The 25,803-nt window shown below is 40.7% G+C and overlaps 2 protein-coding genes across 4 annotated transcripts in view; one reads left to right on the top strand and one right to left on the bottom strand.

Annotated features, from left to right (window-relative positions):
• Window positions 1-23,122, top strand: part of LOC310729008 (sodium bicarbonate cotransporter 3-like) — a 55,595-nt gene extending 32,473 nt beyond the window's left edge. For 2 of the 3 annotated variants that reach the window (XM_083546947.1, XM_083546949.1), the window contains exons 12-25: window positions 567-670; window positions 7,185-7,359; window positions 7,578-7,711; window positions 8,691-8,936; window positions 9,033-9,138; window positions 10,243-10,404; window positions 10,705-10,818; window positions 11,765-11,926; window positions 12,009-12,260; window positions 12,378-12,446; window positions 13,093-13,266; window positions 14,680-14,814; window positions 17,065-17,201; window positions 21,046-23,122. In XM_083546947.1, coding sequence (XP_083403073.1) covers window positions 567-670; window positions 7,185-7,359; window positions 7,578-7,711; window positions 8,691-8,936; window positions 9,033-9,138; window positions 10,243-10,404; window positions 10,705-10,818; window positions 11,765-11,926; window positions 12,009-12,260; window positions 12,378-12,446; window positions 13,093-13,266; window positions 14,680-14,814; window positions 17,065-17,201; window positions 21,046-21,130 — 2,055 coding nt within the window. In that variant the 3' untranslated portion in view covers window positions 21,131-23,122. Of the gene's footprint in view, window positions 1-566; window positions 671-7,184; window positions 7,360-7,577; window positions 7,712-8,690; window positions 8,937-9,032; window positions 9,139-10,242; window positions 10,405-10,704; window positions 10,819-11,764; window positions 11,927-12,008; window positions 12,261-12,377; window positions 12,447-13,092; window positions 13,267-14,679; window positions 14,815-17,064; window positions 17,202-18,121; window positions 18,171-21,045 lie in introns of all 3 variants that reach the window. The other variant, XM_083546948.1, reaches the window with a different exon arrangement.
• The window catches only part of LOC310729111 (uncharacterized protein), a 239,346-nt gene that overhangs the window by 130,431 nt on the left and 83,112 nt on the right, over window positions 1-25,803 (bottom strand). The window contains exon 2 of the mRNA XM_083547147.1: window positions 4,324-4,610. Within this exon, the coding sequence (XP_083403273.1) occupies window positions 4,324-4,610 (287 nt within the window). The remainder of the gene's footprint in view (window positions 1-4,323; window positions 4,611-25,803) is intronic.

The following is a 25,803-nucleotide window of genomic DNA, read 5'->3' as shown; positions in this document are numbered from 1 at the left end:
AATTACAGTCCATATACATGATTTCCAAGTGCTAGATCCAGAAGGAATCTCATGAATCTTTAATCTGTTCATGAGAAACCATCCTCAGCAGCAGCAAATGTTTTCCAATTTATGAGACCTACATCCAGAAGTAGGGCATCGGGAAGGAACAGGCAGGTCCTGAGGACTGGTGGTTCCTTCTAAACAGGGATGAATAATCTTAAAATGTATAAAAGATTTGTTCTATTTGGTTAAATCCCCCTGAAACTCTTTATCTTACATGACTAGCATAGCCATATCAGTGCTAGCTGACTAACACCAGTTTGTTTCTGGGTCCATTGTTTAAAGTAAATAAAGCAGAATTGATACAGACTGAGGGAACATACTGCACACTGTATCAGCAGATGGGCTGCAGTTAGTAATTTTATAACTGATAATAAATTCTGATAAACGTGTGTGTGTAGGAGTGGGTGGGTGGCTAGCTGGGAGTGTGTGTGGGTGGCTGGGTGTCTGGTTGTGTGTGGGTGTGGGTGGCTGGTTGTGTGTGGGTGGGTGGCTGGGTGTGCTAATCAATCATTCTGCTCTAGATGAAGAGAAAGAGGCCAACTCAACTAAATGGCACTGTGACTCCTACAGAGCCAAGCCAGGAGGAAGAACACCAACCTGGCCCTGAGCTCCAGAGAACAGGGAGGTAAACACACACACACACACACACACACACACACACACACACACACACACACACACACACACACACACACACAGACACACACACACACACACACACACACACACCTGGGCACTTCCCATACTGCTGGCTACAATGTGAGGATAGAAGCACTCTCAGACACCATGGTTAGAACTCTATATAGTTCTATATAGTTCTAGTTCTATATAGTGGGGAAGGTAGTAGCTCATCATTGCACCAACGTGGCAACGTATCTCATTTTTCGGAGGCGTTAATGTTTAGCAACAGATAAAATAAAAAGGGATCAGAGTAACCATGACTAACTATATATCATTCTAAAGGTTTAAGTCCCAAGCATCGATTTAAGATCCAGGTTTTTTTTCAATGAAAAACGTGTAACATTTTCAGCTATGTGTCCCAAAAGCTGTGACGAAGGCTAACAGGTTTAGGCTCATGGGTTACTGATTAGAAGGTTGGGATTTAAGCCCTGGTATGGCCAAGCCGCCACCTCTGTGCTCCAGGGCTAACAGGTTTAGGCTCATGGGTTACTGATCAGAAGGTCGGGATTTAAGCCCCGGTATGGCCAAGCCGCCACCTCTGTGCTCCAGGGGTGCTGTATCATGGCTGACCCTGCACTCTGACCCCAGCTTCCTAACATGGCTGTTAAAAAAGTAAAGTACATGTGACTAGAATGAACCTTTTTTCTTTCTTTCTTTCTTTCTTTCTTTCTTTCTTTCTTTCTTTCTTTCTTTCTTTCTTTCTTTCTTTCTTTCTTTCTTTCTTTCTTTCAAATCTTTTTTTATTTGAACCAGTTTGAAAAATGTTCGCTGAAGTCCGAGTCAAAAGTTCAGCGTGTTACTTTGCTGGAATGCACACCCACATTTAATTTTCATGCGTAATGAACGACGGAAAGTTTACAGAGGCGTCAGCTCGTCCTCTTTTTTGCTTCCGTCCTTTCTTTGTAAAAGTGTTAGATAACTTGATGGAAAATGTCAGTGGATGAATTCCTTTCATCTCCTACACCACCGAGCACCGCCGAAAGCTCTCCATAAGCCTTTTTATTCCTATTCGCCTTACAATCGGAACGCCTGCCAGAGCGAGAATGGCCATGCGCACACACACACACACACACACACACACACACACACACACACACACACACACACACACACACACACCATCCACATTATATACTGCTGAGTTTGTAGCCCCCTGAAAGCACCCAATACTATTAAACACATAGTACATACACTGTATACTACTTAAGGATTAGCATAAAGGTTTCACTAATAACTCTGTGTGTGTGCTGCATGTTTGTTAGCCTTTGCAAAGACCAATAAGGACTAAATGTCCTACTGTCTTAATTGGATAGCATCCCACATCCTCACCATCATTTAAAAAAAATCTGATTTTATAAAAAATAAATAAAATAATATATGCTAACTATATTACAGAAGGTTAGCTTTAGTGGTAGGCATTGTGTTAATTAGCTAGAGAGCAAAAGATTTCAAGAGAGGGTTTACACAAATGGAGAAAGAGTACTCTGTGTGTGTGTGTGTGTGTGTGTGTGTGTGTGTGTGTGTGTGTGTGTGTGTGTGTGTGTGTGTGTGTGTGTGTGTGTGTGTGTGTGTGTCTGTGACTGTGTGCAGTTCCCTCAGCTCTAAACTAATAATAACCAAACCTTCAGTTCGACAATGCTAATTAAACAAGTTGGAACCTTCTTTAGTGCCTGTGCAGTGACGGCTCCTGGCTCTCTGTGGCCTTTTACAAATATTCATGCTGTACAAGTACAAGTTTGATAAAAGCCAGACTTTTTAAATGGCGGCTGTAATGCTAAATCACAACTCGTGATACTGTGCTAATGCTGTAAAAAAAAGAGAGCACTTGTGATATTTCTGCAATAAAGTATGTATTACTTCAGTCTTCAAGGTTCATGGCTAGCTCGAAAAAAAAATGTGTTAGCAAGGTCAAAGTGTAGAACAGGGGTCCCAAACTTAATTCTGTGAGGGCCACATCATTTTTTCCTTTCATTAATATGGGGCCGGGTCGGGCCAGAGTGACTACCAGTATTAGTGTGAAGATTTTATTCTTCTTCTTCTTCTTTCGGCTGCTCCCATTAGGGGTCGCCACAGCGGATCATCCGTCTCCATACCACCCTGTCCTCTACATCTGCCTCTTTCACACCAACTACCTGCATGTCTTCCCTCACCACATCCATGAACCTCCTCCTTGGCCTTCCTCTTTTCCTCCTACCTGAGGGCTCCATCTTCAGCATTTTTCTACCAATATAATTCATGTCCCTTCTCTGCACATGTCCAAACCATCTCAATCTCGCCTCCCTCACCTTGTCACCAAAACATCCTACATGTGCTGTCCCTCTAATAAACTCATTTCTAATCTTGTCCATCCTCGTCACTCCCAACGAAAACCTTAACATTTTCAGCTCTGCTACCTCCAGCTCCACCTCCTGTCTTTTACTCAATGCCACTGTCTCTAATCCATACAACATCGCAGGTCTCACCACAGTCCTATAAACTTTCCCTTTCATTCTTGCAGATACCCTACTATCACAAATCACTCCTGTCACTCTTCTCCACCCACTCCACCCTGCCTGCACTCTTTTCTTTACTTCTCTAACACACTCTCCATTACTTTGCACTGTTGACCCCAGGTACCTGAACTCCTCCACCTTCTCCACCTCTTCTCCCTGCAACCGCATCACTCCACTGCCCTCCCTCTCATTCACACACATGTACTCTGTCTTACTCCTACTGACTTTCATTCCCCTTCTCTCAAGCGTATATCTCCACCTCTCCAGGCTCTTCTCAACCTGCTCTCTACTCTCACCACAAATCACAATATCATCTGCAAACATCATAGTCCAGGGAGACTCCTGTCTGACCTCGTCCGTCAACCTGTCCATCACCACTGCAAACAGGAAAGGGCTCAGGGCCAATCCTTGATGCAGTCCAACCTTCACCCTGAACCAGTCTGTCGTACCTACTGCACACTTCACTGCCGTCACACTGTCCTCATACATGTCCTGCACCACCCTCACATACTTCTCTGACACACCTGACTTCCTCATACAATACCACAACTCCTCTCTCGGTACCCTGTCGTACGCTTTCTCTAAATCCACAAATACACAATGCAGCTCCTTCTGTCCTTCTCTATACTTCTCCATCAACATCCTCAAAGCAAATAAGGCATCTGTGGTGCTCTTCCTCGGCATGAAACCATACTGTTGCTCACAGATGGTCACCTCTTCTCTCAGCCTGGCTTCCACTACTCTTTCCCATAACTTCATGGTGTGACTGATCAACTTAATTCCCCTGTAGTTACTGCAGGTCTGCACATCTCCCTTATGCTTAAAGATCGGTACCAGCACACTCCTTCTCCATTCCTCAGGCATCCTCTCCCCTTCCAGAATTCTGTTAAACAATCTGGTTAAAAACTCCACTGCCATCTCTCCTAAACATCTCCACGCTTCTACCGGTATGTCATCTGGTCCAACCGACTTTCCATTCTTCATCCTCTTAATCGCTGCTCTCACTTCCTCCTTACTAATCCTATCTACATCCTGCTTCACCAACTCCACATCCTCCAATCTTCTCTCTCTCTGATTTTCCTCATTCATCAGCTGCTCAAAATACTCCCTCCATCTTCTCAACACACTCTCCTCACTAGTCAACACATTTCCCTCTCCATCCTTTATTGCTCTAACTTGCAGTACATCCTTCCCAGCTCGGTCCCTCTGCCTGGCCAATCGGTATAAATCCTTTTCTCCTTCCTTAGTGTCCAACCTCTTATACAGCTCCTCATATGCCTTTTCCTTGGCTTTCGCCACATCCCTTTTTACCTGCTGCCGCATCTCCTTGTACTCCTGCCTACTTTTCTCATCACTCTGTCGATCCCACTTCTGTTTTGCCAACCTCTTTCCCTTAATGCTCTCCTGCACTTCCTCATTCCACCACCACGTCTCCTTGTCTTGCTTTCTATTTCCAGATGTCACACCAAGTACTTTTCTAGCTGCCTTCCTCATCACTCCTGCAGTAGTTGCCCAATCATCCGGCACCTCTTCACCACCACCAAGCCCCTGTCTGACCTCTTCCCTGAACCTCACACCACACTCTTCATCCTTCAGTTTCCACCATCTTATTCTTCTTTCAATCCTTACTTTCCTCCTCTTCTTCTTCGCCTCCAAAACCATCCTACAGACCACCATCCGATGCTGTCTAGCTACACTGTCCCCCGCCAACACCTTACAGTCTACAATCTCCTTCAGGTTGCATCTCCTACACAGAACATAATCCACCTGTGTGCACCTTCCTCCACTCTTATACGTCACCCTATGATCCTCCTTCTTCTTAAAATACGTGTTCACCACTGCCATTTCCATCCTTTTTGCAAAATCTACCACCATCTGCCCTTCCACATTCCTCTCCTTAAAACCATACCTACCCATCACCTCCTCATCACCTCTGTTCCCTTCACCTACATGCCCATTAAAGTCTGCCCCAATCACCAATCGTTCTTTCCTAGGTACACCATCTACCACTTCATCTAATTCACTCCAGAATCTTTCCTTCTCCTCCATCTCACAGCCAACTTGTGGAGCATAGGCACTGATGACATTTATCATCATCCCTTCAACCTCCACCTTCACGATCATCACCCTATCAGAAACTCTCTTCACCTCCACTACACTCTTACTGTACTCTTCCTTCAGAATCACCCCTACACCATTTCTCTTTCCATCCACACCATGATAAAACAGTTTAAATCCACCTCCAATGTTCCTGGCCTTACTCCCTTTCCACTTGGTCTCCTGAACACACAGCATATCTACCTTTCTCCTCTCCATCATATCAGCTATCTCTCTCCCTTTACTCGTCATAGTACCAACATTTAAAGTACCAACCCGAACCTCTACTCTCCTACACTGCTCCTTTTCCTGCCGTCTCTGTAGACGTCTTCCTCCTCTCCTTCTCCTCCTTCGGCCAACAGTAGCCCAATTTCCACCGGTACCCTGTCGGCTAACGATACCTGTGGCGGTCGTTGTTAACCCGGGCCTCGACCGATCCGGTATGAAATTCTCATTTGTGATCCGCATATTTGATTTGGCACATGTTTTACGCTGGATGCCCTTCCTAACGCAACCCTCCCCATTTACCCGGGCTTGGGACCGGCACTAAGAGTGCACTGGCTTGTGCCCCCCTAATGGCTGGGTTAGTGTGAAGATTTTATTATGATTTTAAATGTATTTATTTTGCTTCCCAATAGGGGATTAGTTTATTATTTGGTTATGAACCATGCAGAAAAATTAGCAATACTTTTCAAGAGATAAAGAACCCAATAAAAGAACATTTTTATTTCAAAATGATTTATTTAAAAAAAAAATAAATAAAAAAAATAAAAAATCATTTTGAAATAAAAATTTTCTTTTATTGGGTTCTTTATCTCTTGAAAAGTATTGCTAATTTTTCTGCATGGTTTCTCCTCTCCATCATATCAGCTATCTCTCTCCCTTTACCCGTCATAGTACCAACATTTAAAGTACCAACCCGAACCTCTACTCTCCTACACTGCTCCTTTTCCTGCCGTCTCTGTAGACATCTTCCTCCTCTCCTTCTCCTCCTTCGGCCAACAGTAGCCCAATTTCCACCGGTACCCTGTCGGCTAACGATACCTGTGGCGGTCGTTGTTAACCCGGGCCTCGACCGATCCGGTATGAAATTCTCATTTGTGATCCGCATATTTGATTTGGCACATGTTTTACGCTGGATGCCCTTCCTAACGCAACCCTCCCCATTTACCCGGGCTTGGGACCGGCACTAAGAGTGCACTGGCTTGTGCCCCCCTAATGGCTGGGTTAGTGTGAAGATTTTATTATGATTTTAAATGTATTTATTTTGCTTCCCAATAGGGGATTAGTTTATTATTTGGTTATGAACCATGCAGAAAAATTAGCAATACTTTTCAAGAGATAAAGAACCCAATAAAAGAACATTTTTATTTCAAAATGATTTTTTTCATATTTATTGCTGTTGAAATGAAAACACTACTTATGCATATGGTTGGTGGGTGAATCTAACAAATAATTAGGCTACGTTAATAACTAGAGTTCAACTGATAGTGGATTTTACTGATACCGATAGCTAGGTTGGATCGTAATAAATGCAAATTATCACTCTCTCCATCTCACGTGTAAAAACAAACAGCACATGATGTCAGTAAGTCACCTCTAGAGGCCGCTTTCGTAATGACAGCAGGCCGGAATTGAAAACTAGATTTTTGCTGCTAGCTGATAGTTTCAGCAATCAACTAAAATTTTGTTGAAAAGCCACCCTTTATTATCAAACACAAATATGATATTAGTAAAACCTATATTTAATATTACATTTTTCAAAATATGTCTCTGGCATTGTTCAGAGGGCCGTTCAAAATGTGGGAGCGAGTCGTATTCGGCCTGCGGGTGTAGAACATGATCTCTGTTTGTTGTGTGTTTGTATAGATTCTTTGGTGGACTGGTGTGTGATGTAAAGCGTAAAGCTCCTTTTTACTTGAGCGATCTGTTGGACGGCTTCAGTTTGCAGTGTATAGCGTCAGTGCTGTTCCTCTACTGCGCCTGCATGTCTCCTGTTATAACCTTCGGAGGACTGCTAGGAGAGGCCACCAAGAATAACATAGTGAGTGTATCCCACACATGTCGATACACAAGAATTGCTAATGTGTGTGTGTGTGTGATTGTCTACCCGTTTCCAAGCCACGTTTGTAAAGGTGACATATGAGCTCTGACAACTTGGGTGCATGCCTGGAAAAACAGGACCTGCTCACCCTCAGCATATTCTCCTCTCTGTGTGTGTGTTTGTGTGTGTGTTGCCTTCTGTCTTTCTCTTTTTCTCAGAGTGCTATCGAGTCGTTGTTTGGAGCGTCTCTGACAGGCGTGGTGTTCTCTCTGTTTGCCGGTCAGCCTCTGACCATCCTGGGAAGCACAGGGCCTGTGCTTGTGTTTGAGAAAATCCTCTTCAAGTTCTGCGAGTAAGTCAAGGGCTGTGTCTGATCTGTACCCCTGCTATACACTATAGCAATGTATTTTAGTAATGAATAATATAATATATCTGAAATCCTTAATATATATATATATATATATATATATATATATATATATATATATATATATATATATATATCTCACAAAGAAGCCCTCGTCAACTGAATGAATAAATCATGGCTCCCCCTGGTGGTCTTTGGAGTCTTAGGGATATCACTTATACTATTTCCACATATTCTGTATACAGTTGAACCTTGACACTCACGGCGTGTCCTGAGAGTCACATAGAACAGTGCAGCCCCTAGGTCAATTGGTACCGGGCCGCACAGAAAGAATACATTACTCACATTATTTCCGTTTTATTTATTATCTGATTCTGAACGATGCTTTATTTTGTAAAATGACCAGATTCTCTCCACCACATCTGTCTATGACTCACTCTTGATGCATGTCATGATGCCTCGGTCACATGTCTTACCTCCATCCGCTACCTTCTTAAAGGTGCTGCTCTGGCCGCTAACACATAATACATTACCGCTAAACTGAAAACCCCAAGCGAGCAAAATGAACAAACAACCACACAGTGGATTCATGTTTATTATTATAATTAGAAAATACCAGTTTTTATGGTCGTATCATTTTATTTTGTTGTGTTTATCCGCCACACCTTAAAGGCCGGTCCGTAAAAATATTGTCTGACATTAAACCGGTCTGTGGTGCAAAAAAAGGTTGTGGACCACTGACATAGAATACAGATTAACATGGCACAGGCAGAGCTGCATCGTAATAGTGGCAAATCTTATCGCATTGCATCATATTTATGAACGCTGAATAATTGACATAAAAATTTGCAGAGGAACCTTGAGGGCATCTACGGGGCCAAAATAAAGGCTGTAGAGTGTCTGATATGATAAAACCTACTAACACTTATCTAATTTATCACAAACCTCTTCATGGTTGTCATAGGGATTATGGGATGTCCTACCTATCCCTACGTGCCTGTATCGGGCTGTGGACGGCGTTCCTTTGTATCGTCCTGGTGGCGACAGACGCGAGTTCGCTGGTGTGCTACATCACACGCTTCACGGAGGAAGCGTTCGCCGCCCTCATCTGCATCATCTTTATCTACGAGGCTCTGGAGAAACTGGTGCATCTCTGCGAGACCTATCCCATTAACACACACACTGACCTGGATAACCTCACACTGTCGAGGTACACCATGCACATATTAGCTTCACTATACTGTACAAATGAGTGGATGTAGAGAAGTATTCAGTGTTTCATTCTGTCCCGCTCTTTTCTCTGTAGCTGTCAGTGCTCAGCTCCCAGTCAAATATCCAACCAGACGCTGCAGGTCTGGAACTCGACGGGACACACTGCAGAATCAATACCATGGGATCAGCTCAGTGTGTCGGTCCGTATAAACCTCCACTCGTCTTCCTCACACTCACTCACATATGTACAGTTCTATCATCCAGAGCAAGTTAGAAAAAAACTCAGCCTTTGTGTAGTCATGACATGAAGTGGAGATGTTCTGAAGATACAGTACAGTTCAGGCAGGTTAGAAACTTCTGTCCACATTTGATGGGACCACTGAAGGATGGGGATGCGAGCCTCAGCATTACCAAGCTGTCACATTCTACATTCTTTTTCTTCTTCTCTTCTTCTACCTTTCCTGTCTCTTGCATTTTTTCATCTTCTTCTTCTTCCTATTCTTCTTCTTTTCCCACTTCTTCCTCCTGCTCTTCTCCTTCTACTTCTTTCTGTCATCGTCTTCTTTCTTTTTCTTTTAACTTTCACTTCTTCCTATCTTATTGTTCTTGTTCTTTGTTTCTTTTTCTTCTCGTCTTCTTCTTCTTCTTCTTCTTCTTCTTCTTTTTCTTCTTCTCCTTCTTCCTCTTCTTCTAACTTCCACTTCTTCCTATCCTCTTCTTCCTTTTTTTTCTTTTTCTTCTTCTCATTTCACTTCTTGATATTCTCTTCTTTTTCTTCTTATTTTTCTCCTTCTCCTCTTCTTCTAACTCTTCTTCTTTCTCCTTATCCTCCTTCTCTTCTTTTTCTTCTTCTTCTTCCTCCTCCTCTCCATCTATTTCTTCCTATCCTTTTCCACGTCTTTGTGTCTTCTTCTTCTTTTAACTTTCACTTCTTCCTATCCACTTCTACTTCTTCGTCTTCTTCCTCCGGTTCTTTATTCTTTCCCCTCTCCTGCTCTTTTTCTTCTTCTTCAAAATCTTCTACTTGAACTATTCTTTCTTCTTCCTTTTCTGCTTTCTTCTTTTTCTTTTTTTCCTTCTCTTGCTCTTTTTCTTTTCCTTCTTCCTCCTCTTCTTCTTGTTCTTCTTCTCCTCATTCTACTTTCTCTTCTTTTCTTTCCATTTTCTTGCTCTTTTTCCTCTAATTTATTTATTTTTAAACATTGTCAGTGACTTAAAACTAACTATATTTTGTGTGTGTGTGTGTGTGTGTGTGTGTGTGTGTGTGTGTGTGTGTGTGTGTGTGTGTGTGTGTGTGTTTTTAGACGTGTAAGCTCCTGCATGGTGAATTTGTAGGTCCTGCTTGTGGACACCATGGGCCCTTCATCCCTGACGTGTTTTTCTGGTCCATCATACTTTTTTTTACCACCTTCTTCCTCTCCTCCATGCTCAAGCAATTCAAAACGGAAAGATACTTCCCTACCAAGGTGACCACACACACACACACACACACCCACAGACACACACACACACACACACACACACACACACACACACACACACACACACACACACAAACACACACACATTCACACAAACAAAACACACACACACACACACACACACACACACACACACACACACACACACGCACACACACACAATTAATACAGATGCTCAGTGGATATATATATATATATATATATATATATATATATATATATATATATATATATATATATATATATATATACTGTGTGTGTGTGTGTGTGTGTGTGTGTGTGTAGGTACGCTCCACTATTAGCGATTTCGCAGTGTTTCTGACTATAATGGTGATGGTGCTGGTGGATTATCTGGTTGGGATTCCATCTCCCAAACTCAATGTTCCTGATCGCTTTGAGGTAACACTCACACACACACACACACACACACACACACACACACACACACACACACACACACACACACACACACACACACGTATATGACATGATATTTTCTTCCTCCTCTTCATCATTCTCTTTCTCATCATAATCTATATTTTCTTCTTCCTATTTTCTTTTTCATCTTCTACTTTTTTCTTCCCTTCTCTTGCTCTTTTTTCTTTTTTCCTATTCTTTCCTTCTTTCTTCTTCTCCCCTTCTGTTGCTTATTTTCCCTCTTTTTTTTCTCCTCTACTTTATTTTTGTTCTCCCACTTTTTTATTTCTTCTTTTTCTTTCTCTGCCTCATCTTCATCTTCTTCTGTAACGTTTCTTCTTCCTTCTCCTCTTTTTCTTCTTCTCCTTTCTTTCCTTTTTTTGCAGAAGCAGTAGTAGTAGTTTTCATGTTGATTATTTATCAATTAATTAATGAATATTTGTTTAACACAGATATTTTCCTAAAATAAAGTGAAATAATCTCTGCCAATGTCTTGGGTGTGTTTCTGCGTTTATTCCTACCAACTGTAAAATATTCAAGCTGCTGTCATACACTGGTCTTATCTTAGCATCAGTTAGCATTAGCAAGGGACTTTTAACCACACTGCACAAGTTGTAACGTATTAAACACAGAAAATCCAGCTCATAGTGGTTTATGAGGACATCACATGTCTTTGTTATGCTCTTCTAAGTATAGGACTGTATTGTTAGCATATTAGCATTGTTGTATTAGCTATGGCAGTGTAAATAGTTTGGCTTGTTATCATATGTAATATGTTTAATTAGGCTCTGGTTTGATATATTTTTTATCATATTTGTACAAATTCTATATTTTCTCCAGGTTTTTTCGTGCTGCTAAGAAATTGAAATATTGCGTGTGTGTGTGTGTGTGTGTGTGTGTGTGTGTGTGTGTTTGTGTGTGTGTGTAGCCCACCTCAAAGCACCGTGGCTGGCTGATCTCTCCACTTGGGCCAAACCCCTGGTGGATGGTTCTGGTATCAGTGGTTCCTGCACTTCTCTGCACCATCCTCATCTTCATGGACCAGCAAATCACTGCTGTCATTATCAACCGCAAGGAGCACAAACTCAAGGTATCTGACCACACATTATCTTTTACACAGACCTCAACCCTCATTTTTTTCTTACACTGCTTACAACTGCATCTCCACACAGAAAGGCTGTGGTTATCATCTCGACCTGCTATTGGTGGCCGTGATGTTGGGCGTGTGTTCAGTGATGGGGTTGCCATGGTTTGTGGCCGCCACCGTCCTCTCCATCTCGCATGTGAACAGCCTGAAGCAGGAGTCCCACTGCTCAGCACCAGGGGAACAGCCCAAGTTCCTGGGCATCAGGGAGCAAAGGCTTACCGGCGTCCTCATCTTCACGCTCATGGGCTGCTCCGTCTTCATGACTTCCGTATTGAAGGTCAGAAATCGCGATGCATGTCGGAAAGCACCTCAAGGTTTCAATACTGATGAAACACATATTATTGCATTGAGGATATTTGTATTAATAGAATTATTGGTGTGTTTTTTTATCCAGTTTATTCCCATGCCGGTGTTGTATGGAGTCTTTCTCTATATGGGCGTGTCCTCTCTTAAAGGCATACAGGTAAAAATTGTAATTACACTTCAAACAATTACAAACAGTATTTCAAACTCACCTTTACTACCCGTAAAATTGCTGTGAACTAGATGTAGTTATTTTGTACACATAGAGGCTTTAATAAATTTTTGTGATGCAAATATTAGCCCCGCCCCCTCCCTCCTGCCAGAAAAATAAAGTGAAGCTTACATGGGGTGGGGTTTGGATATACATGGCCTCCTAACATCACAGACTTTACCTTGTCATTAAGTACATTTTACAGTACTTTATTATTTATTATGCTGCAGTTCTTTTAAATGCTCAATTCTGATTGGTCATGATTGGACTTGTCCTTCAGTGGCGTCCTGCCTAAAAAAAACTGCTTAGAGTACATTCGATCTTGTGCAGTTTGCTACAGATGCGGTTTGCGAGCTTTGACTAGTGAGCTCTCTGTCCATCCAATCAAAGGATGTGAAAATGCCAATGTTATTTTACATCAGATTTGCCAACTTGATCAAATCTGATGATCTGAAATTGTTAAAATGAGAAATATAATGAAATCTATTGAAAAAACAACACCAGTAGTTACACCAACAGCTTCATTATAAAATATAACAGAAATGCACACACACCAACACAGAATCTCTTTCTTTCTCTCTGTCTGTTCTCTCAGTTCTTTGACAGGATAAAGTTGTTTGGTATGCCGGCCAAGCACCAGCCCGATCTGATTTATCTGCGCTACGTACCCCTGTGGAAGGTTCACGTCTTCACGTTGGTGCAGCTCACGTGTCTGGTTCTGCTGTGGGTTATCAAAGCTTCGGCTGCCCGCGTCGTCTTCCCTATGATGGTATCAGCAAGGCGTATTGCTCTTCTTATCTCAGTGTGCACTGAACATAAAAAAAATTAATTCAGATTATACAGAGAACATCCAAAAAAGACAGGTCTATTACTCACTAATATTGTGCTGGTAGACTGTCTAGCGAATTTGCTAAACGATTGTCTGCAAGATTGTTCATTGTTTTAAAGACTCATCTATATGTCTGTGAAAAAATACACTATACAGACAATTGGGCACCTGACTTATCCAGCCATACGTGGTTCTTACCACAAAGTAGGAAGCGCACAATAGTATAGGACGTATTTGGATGCGGTAGCATGAAATTTTCCCTGTTAAACTACGAGACCAAACCTGTTCCAGCATGACAATGCCCCTGTGCACAAAGCCAGCTCCATAAAGACATAGTTTACAAGGGTTGGAGTGGAAGATCTCCTGCTATAAAGGTCCAAACTTATTGGAAATTGGGAAGTGAACGCTGACTGCACCCCAGGCCTTCTCACCTCACCTTTATCACTGGCCTGACTTTACTTACACCCTTGAGCTAAATGAATCTCCACAAGCTCACTCTAAATTTAGTGGAACATCTTTTTAGAAGAGTGGACGTTTTTATAACAGTAAATGGGGACTAAATGTGGAATGAGATGCTCAAAAAATGATAATTTTGTGGTAACACTTTGAGGAAGACCCACATATATAATAGAAAATCCCATTTTCAGTGTGACCTCAGATTCCATCATCTTCCTTGCACACAATGGATGGTGGCGTCATGACATGGAGCTATAAATGTCATAACTTTGTGGTGTGTGTACCTGTACTCCTTCACACAAAGCAGAAAGTAGAGCTGGCCCATTTTTCTGTGCAGAAGAGCAGTAAACTTGGCTCAAAGAACATTAGAAAATTAGCTAACAAAGTAAATGTGCTTAACTAAGCATAAAGGTTCATTAGAAAGAAAATATCTGAGGCTTTTCTGTAATTTACTGTGATTGAAAGATGTCACGTTTATTTATATAGCGCTTTTCACAATGGACATTGTCTCAAAGCAACTTTACAGAATTTAAGAGTTAAGGTGAATGGTGTGTATTTATCCCCGATGAGCAGCCATGGCAACTGTGGCAGGAAAAACTCTCTTAGCTGTTATGAGAAAGAAACCTTGAGAGGAACCAGACTCAAAAGAGGAACACATCCTTATTTGTTTGACATCAAAAATGTGATTATAAATCTTTAAACAATACAGAACACTGAAGAGTGAGAACTAAATCTAAATAACATTTCAATAAATATGACATTTTGTAAGGATGTCTAAATTTGGTTCACTGCAGGTGTATAACATGCTGGTTTCTATAACGAATGGCTCCATGGTGTATAAACACTGGAGTTTGTGGTCTAATATTGTTAATGAATGCTTTCTGCTCCATGTCCCAGGTGTTGGCGTTGGTGTTTGTGCGCAAGCTGCTGGATTTCTGTTTCACAAAGCGAGAACTGAGCTGGCTCGATGACTTGATGCCCGAGAGCAAAAAGAAAACCGAGGATGACAAGAAGAACAAGAAAGCTGAGAAGGTAAAGAGGAAGTGATCAGAACGAAAAAAGAAAAAAAAAAAATCCTCTCAGGATCGGAAAAGTTTCCTGCTGATTTTTTTTGGATATTCAAGTTTAGACCATGTTAAGTTTTTTTTTCAATGTATTCATTATTTTTATAATTAAATTTCTGAATTTAATAAGTAGAAAAATGTATGTGTATATAAGGATGAAGGAATTGTATATTTTTACCTCTATAATAATGTATTTAATTGAAATAACCAACCTGAGTTTTATTTGTTTAAACTCTGTTTATGCTAGCTCATAGGATTGATGCTCTAGCTCAGATAAATATGGACTGTTGGCAAACATTTTTGCCTCATTTTAAACAGTTATTTGTTTACTTCTGCTTATTAAAACATTTTACTTTGATAAGGTCAGGGAGCTGAAGCTAAAGTTCAACACAGCAATAGTTTACATATACTGTACCAATCACACATGGCAAACACTATGAGAGATATTTGATAGATTTTTTTTTTCTTCAATCTAAAATGTATATTGAATTTGCAAGAGTTTGAACAACTAGTATTTAATAGAAACATATGCAAAATTTTGTATTTTGACCTTCAGATCAGTTCAAAACAATTCAACTTTACTCGTAGAGCACTCCCCCCCCCAAAAAAAAAATATAAAAAATGATACTTGTGTATTGATACCTTACTGCAAAAATTAATACATACACATGTCACCGATTTCAATATGAAAGTCTGAGAGTATCTGGTGCCATGACGCAGTGAAAGCAGCAGCCTGTTACAGCCGTGCCTTAGTTTGTGCTTTTCTTTTTTCTTTTCCCCACTTTTTACCTCAGATTTTTTTTTTTCGTTAGTTATTTATATGTTACAATTGTTTAATTACATTCTGTTTTTTTTCCTGCTCCCCTGCTACTGTTTGTGTAACCTGCTGCTGCTGTAACGCAATAATTTCCATCAATAAAGTATATCGAAGTCTATCTGAGTTGAACAGTACCTGAGTATTTGACTCGTATGAACGTAAGCTCAAAGATGCACTAGTCCTCGGCACCAAGACACGTGTTAGTGAAAAGCCAAAACCTGTTGATTTGTGAGGTTTTATTTTCTAAAATACAAATCAAATTGTCCACCTCAACACAAGATCAACACAACAGCCTCTTCAACTTGCCAGAATGAAACAAAGATCAATCAAAAAACAAAATAAGGACAATGTACTGTAGTAAAGCAATCTTTCGAAAAGGGATCTTCAGTTAACAAACGAAATTACTGTATTGTGCCCAAGTAAAAGAACCGTAAGATACCAAGCTTCATTTGACACAAAAAGACTCAGATAAACCTGCCATGTAAAATTAACTGGTAAAGATCATGGTTAATTAAGATTTAGTGGAGTAAAAAGTACATACGTTGAATCATAAATGTAGTTGATTAGAGAGTAAAAGTCATTCATTTCTTTGATACTCAGGAAAACTAGAAAGTAGCCAAAAAATTACTCAAGTACAGTACTGAAGTACATTTACCCAAATATTGTTTTTAGCAATGAACATTGTCCCAAAGCAGCTTTAGAAAGAAGGTTATGTAGAAACGTATAAGTTTATACGTAAATTCCTTATAGGTTTATCCATAATGAGTGAGCCAATGGCAACAGTGGTAAGAAAAACCTCCCTGAGACTTCATGAGGAAGAAAACTTTAGAGGAATCAGACTCAAAAGGAAACCCATTCTCATCTGGGTGCCATTTAATGACCATTTATTAGTTTTATCATTTCGTGGTGTACTGCTCAGTGATGGGCGCTTAGGTGCAGAACTTTTCATACAAACTGCTGTCCTGAGCTGTGGTTGATATTAATTACAATTCAAAACCATCCTCAAAGTTCTTGAGTTGCTCAGGAACTTTATGGAACTTTAGGCTGTATGTGTGGAACCAAAGAGTGGTCTCCATTTGAAGAGAACTAGATCCAGAGGGATTAATCAGGCAGATACATCAGAAAGAGAGAGAAAGAGAGAGAGAGAAAGAGAGAAAGAGAGAGAGAGAGAGAGAGAGAGAGAGAGAGAGAGAGAGAGAGAGAGAGAGAGAGAGAGAGAGAGAGAGATTTAACATGGAGAGAAAGATGAGGACTGTTATGTGTCCTTATTGTTGCATGAAAGTTGAGGCAGAAATTTGGCAGACAAAAGACAGATTTTAACTACAACTCGTCTTTAAAATTCAATAAAAAACACAGATTTTCTGATTTGTATCAATTCGACAATACTTCCTTCGTCTACAGGAAACTGAGGAGTTGATGGAGGAAGAGGACGATGTAGAGACAGAGGCAGGATTAGCATACACAGGAGGAAGAAGAGGACGAGCTGGAGGACAAAAACTAAACGTCCTGAAGATTCCAGGCCAGACTTGCTGTGGAAGGTAAGCTCCTCCTGCTGGAACACCTCCACACTGCATACTTATAAAGACAGCAGCGCCACCTAGTGTTTTTTTTTTTTTTAAAGTTACAATTCTCACAATTGGGCAAATCCCAGGATGAATAACTTCAAATATTATTATTCATTGCTGGTTTTGAACTGTTGAAGCTACTTAGGTGACTTTGCTGAGTGATTCTGATGATACAAGATGCAGAAAAGATTTGTCGACAAAAGTTTGTGGACACCTGATAAGATTCGTATGTGCTTTGTGAACATCCCATTCCACATCAAACATTTGCTGCTATAAAAACCTTTACTCTGCTCAGAAGATGTTCCAATAGATTTTGCAGTGTGCTTGTGGAGATTTATGGCGATTCCTTTAGCCACGAGGGTGTTAGTAAAGTCAGGTACTGATGTGAATGACGTGAGGAGCCCTGGGGTGCAGTCAGTGTTCCAAGGTGTTCAATAGAGTTGAGGTCGGAGTTCTTTTGCAGGAGATCTTCCACTTCGACCAATGTAAAGCATATCTTCATAGAGGGACACTGTCGTGCTGGAACACATTTGGGTCTCCTAGTTCAAGTGAAGGGAAAATTCCATGCTCAAGCACCCATACACATACAATTGTGTGCCTCTAACTTTATGGAAACAGATTGGAGATAAAGCACATAAGTCTGGAAAAATCAGGTGTCCAAATACTTTTGTCCATATAGTATATATATTTAAAAAATAAAGTACACGTATTGTTTATGGTAAGGAAATGAAACGTCTCTACCAATGAAAAACAAGCTAATAAACGCTACTTGCTGCCTAATATCATACATCACATGGAAAAATGTTTGTCCTACACATGAATGATTTTTTTCTCATTTGTGTGGACGTCTGGCCCATTGTGTGTTCATCTGGCCCTACAATGCATTCCCACAGGTCCTTCGGTCCAGAGTCTGTCTCCTCTCACAGACATGATGAGTACGATGTAAGCTAAGACCCGTGATTGATTTAACTCCAATTCGTCCTTCCTAACAACATACAGTACAGCGTGTACCATGTTTAATCCCAAACACCTGCGTAACCTGCATGCACAAAGGTTATTGTAGTGTTGATGATCAGTTGATGGCAAAGTATTTGATTCTATTAGCATACTAGCATGAATGCATTCTATATTAACAAGTCTATAATCGTAGCTTTAGTTTCTATCTGAATTACATGCCAACACAGAAGAAGCAACATCTCAGGACTTCCTGCATCTCATAGACGAAGGATACGCTTTTAATGACGAAAAGGTGCACAGAGAGGATGGATGAGTCGAGAGAGGGGTGAAGGAAGCCAAGTATGCCCAGGTGGAAATCCTTCTCTTAACAGAGGTGGGTGCCTCGTAATTTTCATCCATCCGGGAAGAAAATTAAGACCTCTTCATGAATCCACCAGAAAAGCCATACCTAAGGGACCCCTTCATTTACACCCATTTTACTACTGACACCTCCCTCCACACTCTCACCTCCCTTTGATTGCTTAATGAGGCTTTCCAGGGAGGATCGGATCCTTGAACCTGGAGCATACATTTTTGTGGAAAACCCCTCAACTTCCCTCAGACTGAAGAAGCTGCTTGGTTAAGAAGTGAAATGTTTCGATCCAACCAGATGACATGAAGAAGTCCAGTTGACATAACGCAACTTTTAGATATCGAAAATATAGTTTTGTTTGTGTGTGTGTGTGTGTGTGTGTGTGTGTGTGTGTGTAATCGTATACATTCGGACTGAGTTGACTTTGATGCTTGGACCCCTAAATCTAACTTTGATAATGTGGGTTGTGATGTTCACCAGTGGAACAAACAACAAAATAATAAATAAAATACTCTGAAGTGTACCACGGCTACACAGATTAATAGCTATTTTCTTTTTATTCCACTTTGGCTGACAGAGTAGAAGAAATCGAATTGGCAAATACACTTACATTTACAAGACGGACTTTTCGTGAAAAGCCAGATGAGAAAAGGTCGACCAAAACAGTTCAACAGTTTTGTTTCTTGTAGAATTTACACGAAAAAACGAACAATTTAAAATCTCCAGGAAAACCTACATAATGCATAGAAAAATTGTACATAAAACCTGGGTTTATTTTATGAGGTTAATATCGATGCTTCTGCTAGAGATGGTGTACGTGGAGGTGCAGCTGTGGCTACAGTGAAAGGAGAATATTCAATTGTGTTCATTGGGTTTCTTGCTGCAGTAATTCCATTGATTCTCACTGTATGAGATTCCTGTCTGTGATGCAGCGCTCTGTTATACTGCGTTTCTCTATAATATTATAGGTTTCTACAGCCGTGGCGTAATAATGAGGTATTTAGAGGTGGATTGACTAGTACAGGGGTGGCCAACCCGCGGCTCTTTGGCTGGTTTCATGCAGCTCTTACGTTCATATTGAAGTTTGTGTGTTTTTGATTTTTAATGTGCGTGTTCCCTTTGCTTGAGTTCAATACGGTATTTTTAAGACTTAAATGAGCTTGCCCCTACTGGGAAACTTTGCGGTATATCAGACCTTGGCATGAGGCCAGTCATAAATTACAGGGATGCACCGAGAATTTTCGGAAATACCTAAATCACCGAAACAACAAGGCAGAAACACAATTGTAATGACGCAATAAAAAAGCGCAGCAGCACACGGTTATCTGGATAAGAGCAACATGTCTGTGGTGTGGGGAGAGCGATTTGCAAAACATGCAATGCTGAAATTTCAAGAGGGGGTGTAACTGCAAAGAGTTTCTCCAAATCGTGTTTAATTTATCACCTGAAATCCAAACATCTCGATTGCTATTCTAAATATGAGAAGAACGCGGCGTAGAAAAGTAAAGTCAATCCGAGCATGCGCACTCCGTCTGTAGAGGCTGTTTTTGAAAAGGCAGGAAAGTTTTCCAGTGATGGTGCCAAGGCAAAGGGCATAACACAAAAAATGATGGATTTCATTGACTTTTGAATTGAATTTTTATTTCGGTGCATCCCTAAAATATTATCGTTGGTGTGACCCTCTGACACAATTCAGGTTTCTCATTTTTCATGTGGCCCCTTGTAAAAATTAATTGCCCCCCCCCTGCGGTATATTCATCTCACGCACATGCGCATTTGACGAAAATACCGTATTGAACTCAAGCGAAGTGAACACGCACATAAAAAAAACACAACACAAGTCTGTGTTTTCTACCCTGAAACACGTGAAATCAAAGCATCGATCTGTTCTGACTGACACCCATGTGAAAGAATTGCTTCGAGTGTCAACAACGGAACACGAGGCAGATTTGAAGGGGATTATTTAAGGCAAGGAATGCCAAAAGTCCCACTAAGTAACATGCATAGTAAAAGAAAAACGCTATTGTAAATTATTATATTTTTGTTTGTGGACTTGTTTAAACTAAGAGTTTGTGTGTGTGAGACAGTGCAGTGTTCATTGTTAAAAATGACTGTCCTGTGGTCTTAGAACTGTAGGAGTCCATTTCTGTCATTATGTTGGTGTGTGACATTTACAATAAATCTGGCTGAGCAGAGGTGTGTGTGTGTGTGTGTGTGTGTGTGTGCGTGTGCGTGTGTGTGTAAGAGGAAGGGATGGGTGATGTTCATGTGTGCCCATGTGTATGATGTGGCTCTTTGCGGTAACACAGTCAAAAATGTGGCTCTCGGTCTCTGACTGGTTGGCCACCCCTGGACTAGTAGGAGACCACTGAAGGCATCGGTGTGAAATGCACTGCACGCTACTAGAACATTGCAATGCGCAAACCGATTTTGGATTGATCTGGATGTAGCCTTTATCTCATGTCCAGGAAATGTTATTCTATATATATATTTATATGTGTGTTTCAGTCAGGAGAAGGTGGCATGTGCTAGGCTGAACATGGAACCAGCCCAGGATGGAAAGAACAAGTCAAACGCAGAGACGGCGCTCTAAGGGTTTTATTCCTTCATTTCTGGAGCCACTCGCACTCCACTGTTGGAGCGAAGCAGCTCATAATCAGCAACTCGATCCTGGGCTTGAGTGAGCAGCGCCTACTGCTGGACTGGAGGACTATGAGAGAGAGCAGGTGTGGAGGAGAGATTACAGCGTGTGTAGGAACACACTCACCTGAGTGTGAGGACACAGGAAATACTGTAATCACTTCTTTATTTACGTTTGTATTCTTTTTTTTCCACATGGGGACACTTTCTTTTTTTAATGAATATTAATAATTAACTATGGGTCACAATTTAGATTTTAATGATTTTCTCCAGGAGGGTGGAGTCAAACGTTTATGCCTTAATAACTGACTGCGTAACACTATGAGCAGATCTGCATTTGACAACTAATTCGCAAAAATCGTCTGAAATTTTCATCTCATCGTAACGCAACGCTTTATATTCTATGTCTCTTGATGTCTTTGAATTTCAATTAATGTCAAAAGTGCAGGGAGTCGATTCCTCGACTCTCAAGCATTAAAGACTAAGAGTCAAATCCGGGTAGATTGATAGCAGGTATTTATGCACTGTATGGACAAAATTATTGGGACATCTGACTTTTCCAGCCACATGTGCACAAAACCAGTGCACAAAACCAGCTCCATGATCCAGATCTGCTTTCCATGGGTTGCATTTCAAGATCTTGAATGATCTACTGTAGAGCTTTGATCCCAGGCCTCCTCACCCCATCGTACCTGACTTTACTAACACCCTTGTAGATGAATGAATCTCCATGAACACACTCCAAAATCTAGTGGAACATCTTCCTAGAAGAGGAAGTTATTATAAGAGGAAACGGCGACTAAATGTGGAATGGGATGTTCACAGGTCAGGTGTCCACCAACATTTCTCCCTACAGTGCATCAAAAAGTGTTCGAACGCATGAAATCATGTTGAATATTATATTAAAGCAAATAATTTAAGAGAAAAAAGGCTCCATAATGTCCCCACTTTTATTAGATGCTTCCTTCTTATGAAGTGTCGTACTTAAAAACATAGGGGGTCATAATCAGGGTTTTAATCGTGTGCCTTGGGGATGCGTGGCGGCTGAGCCGAACAGCAGGAGACAGATGTTTCGTCCAATAGCAATCTTTCCCAGAATTCTATTATATACATAAACATATAGTGTTACTCCAAAGATTATTTACAGTAACATCCATAGTCTGTGTGTTCTTTCTTTTTCATTATGTTACATAAACACTTCTTCCAGCGTAAAAAAAAAAAAAAAAAAAAAAAAAAAACGCTGTGTGAACTCTAGAACTTCACTCCAGTGTGTGTGAGTGTGTGTGTATTGTATACAAGTGGGACGCGTCATTTTTTTCTTTCCTTAATACATTAGCCGTCCCTGTAAAGTTGAGAATGTTGCTTTTGTGAACATAAATGTTTCGATATTGTGTTAAAAAGTGTGTCTTGTCACTGTATACGTAACACGTCATCCATGAGTGTGTAGCGTCACACGTTCTGCTGAGTCGACGTGCAGGGGAGGGGGTGTTGTGCTGCAGATATTTGTGCAATAATCCAGAAATTGTTATATATATATATATAAAGAAGAAAATTAAAAGTGTATTCTGTATATTTGAAATTGTATTCCAGTGTCATACAGAAGTAACTGACACTCAGTTTGTTTCCTGGTGTCAGAAAGCAGTTTAGATCATTTTTTTTTATCTTGGTCAGAAATGTTTATAATGCACTGCTATAGGGTTAAAAAAAATGGGAGGGAGGACCAGTGGTGGCTCAATGGTTAAGGCTCTGGGTTACTGATTAGGTTATGGGTTTGAGCCCCAGCACTGCAAAACTGCCCTTAACCCTTCCTCCTCCAGGGGGGGCTGTTTCATCATCACCCCAATTTCCTAACCAGCTGGGATATAAGAAGAAAAGAATTCAGTGTGCTGTAATGTATATGTGACAAATAAATGCTGTTATAAATAAAGCACACCCAATACATCAAGCGTGTTTGTAAAAATCAATTAATGCACAAATAGTTTCTTTAATAAAGTCGGTTTAAGACATTTAATGCTGTTAATGTGTAGCATGGAGAACTAATGGATCATTCCTGTACTAATCCCCTCTTTTTACATTTCTACTTGAGTAATAGTGCAAAAGTATTTCGGGCTCATGTATCAAAAGTGCTGATCTGGGAGAACTCTGTGAATAATTGATGCAGATCAGCGTTTCATTCTCCTGCATATCAGACCTTTTTATACAGAAACCCTTCTCTATAGTGACCCACAGCTTTTCGATGACCCCTCAAAGTATAGAGGAACGGCACGTTTTACTAAAATGGAGTGAACAAGTTTAATTCAATTTAATTCTTTTTTAATTGTATTGCGCTTTTAACAATGAACATTGTCTCAAAGCAGCTTTACACCGATAATGTGCTGATAAAAAATGAATATGTTCTTTATAAGTGTAAGTTCGTCCCTGATGAGCGAGTCGGTGGCGACTATGGCAATGTTTACGTTTACGTTGGTGTAAAGAACTTCAAATGTTTTACAGTTGTGTTTAGTTTTTTGTGTGATGCTTAGATTATTATAATAAACAGCAGCGACTCCGCCTTTTCTGCCATTCAGACGGGACTCGAGTCCTCCTGGGTATAGTTAGATATTACTCATTAAAATGTAGTGAAGTAAAAGTCTATCCGAATGAAAATGCTCTGATTGCAGTAGAGATAAGGGAAAGGGTAGCTCCATTGTTAAGAGGTTAGACTTCTGATCAGAAGGTCGTGAGTTTGAATCTCAACACCACTAAGCGGCCACTGTAGGGGCCTTGAGCAAGACATTTAACCCTCAACTGCTCAGATGTACTAGTGAGATATTTGTAAGCCGCAATAGATTAGGGTGTCTGCCAAATGCTGGAAATGTAAATATTTAAAAATGTAAAAATTTTGACCAAACCAGTTTCGAAGCTGTAGCTTGCGCCCCCTAGTGGTTACACCAAATTTGTTTGTTCGATATCGAAAACATAAAACGCCTGAATTCTGATTGGGTAAAATGTCATTTAGTTATAACTTAACATTACATTTATGGTGGAAAGTAAACAATTATATTTAGTAGAGTTGCTGTAATTGAGTAGTTTTTGTGTACTTCAACTTTTTAAAGTAGTTTTTAAAATAAAAATATTACTTTTACATAAATATACTTAAAATTTTTTTTTTTTTTAAGTATTGTACTTTACATTTGAAATCATATCTGTTACTGAGTAAACTTTTCGACCGCACTGATCGATGGGCGGGAAAAAATGCGCTTAACTCACAAAAAGAAAAAGATGGCGAGGGACGGCGATAACAATTTTATTTTCAACAAACCCCTGCCAACCCTCTGTCCTCTACATCTGCCCCTTTCAAACCAAGCACCTGCATGTCTTCCCTCACCACATCCTAAACCTCCTCCTTGGTCTTCCTCTTTTCCTCCTTCCTGGTGGCTCCATCCTCAGCATTCTCCTACTGATATACCCCATGTCCCTCCTCTGCACATGTCCAAACCATCTTCCTCACATTGTCTCCAAAATGTCCTACATGCGCTGTCCCTCTAATAAACTCGTTTCTAATCCTGTCCATTGTCGTCACTCCCAACAAAAACCTCAACATCTTCAGCTCTGCTACCTCCAGCTCCACCTCCTGTCTTTTACTCAATGCCACTGTCTCTAATCCATACAACATCGCAGGTCTCACCACAGTCCCATAAACTTTCCCTTTCACTCTCACAGATACCCTACTATCACAAATCACTCCTGCTATCACTCTTCTCCACCCACTCCACCCTGCCTGCATGCTTTTCTTCACTTCTCTAACACACACTTTATTAATTTGCACTGTTGACGACAGGTACCTGAACTCATCCACCTTCACTACTTCTTACTGCAACCGCACCACTCCACTGTCCTCCCTCTCATTTACGCACATGTACTCTGTCTTACTCTACTGACTTTCATTCTCTTTGAAACCATCCTTTTGCTCACAGATGGTCACCTCTTCTCTCAGCCTGGCTTCCACTACTCTTTCCCATAACTTCATGGTGTGACAGATCAACTTTATTCCCCTGTAGTTACTGCAGGTCTGCACATCCCCCTAATTCTTAAAGATCCAGCACACTCCTCCTCCATTCCTCAGGCATCTTCTTACATTCCAGAATCCTGTTAAACAATCTAATTAAAAACTACTTCTGGTATGTCATCTGGTCCAACCGACTTTCCACTCTTCATCCTCTTAATCGCTGTTCTAAGCCATGCTACAGACCACCATTCGATGTGGTCTAGTTACACTATCCCCTGCCAAATCCTTTCAGTCTCGAATCTCTTCCAGGTTGAATCTCCTGCATATCATATAGTCCATCTGTGTGCACCTTTCTTCGCTCTTTTAAGTCTGCATATGCTCTGCTTTTTTCTTAAAATAAGTATTTACCACTTTTAACAAAATCTACCACTATCTGCCCTTCCACATTCCTCTCCTTAAAGCAATACCTACCATCACCTCCTCTTTACCTCAGTTCCCTTCACCTACATGCCCATTAAAGTCTGCCCCAATCACCAAGCTTTCATTCCTAGGTACCTCTTCTACCACTTTATTTAATTCACTCCGAAATTTTTTCTTCTCCTCCATCTCACAACCGACTTGTGGAGAATAAGCACTGA

Source organism: Silurus aristotelis, assembly GCF_946808225.1.
Source record: "Silurus aristotelis genome assembly, chromosome: 7".
Lineage (NCBI taxonomy): Eukaryota > Metazoa > Chordata > Actinopteri > Siluriformes > Siluridae > Silurus > Silurus aristotelis.
The sequence above is the reverse complement of the archived record's forward strand: the minus strand, read 5'-3'. Positions and strand labels throughout refer to the sequence as shown.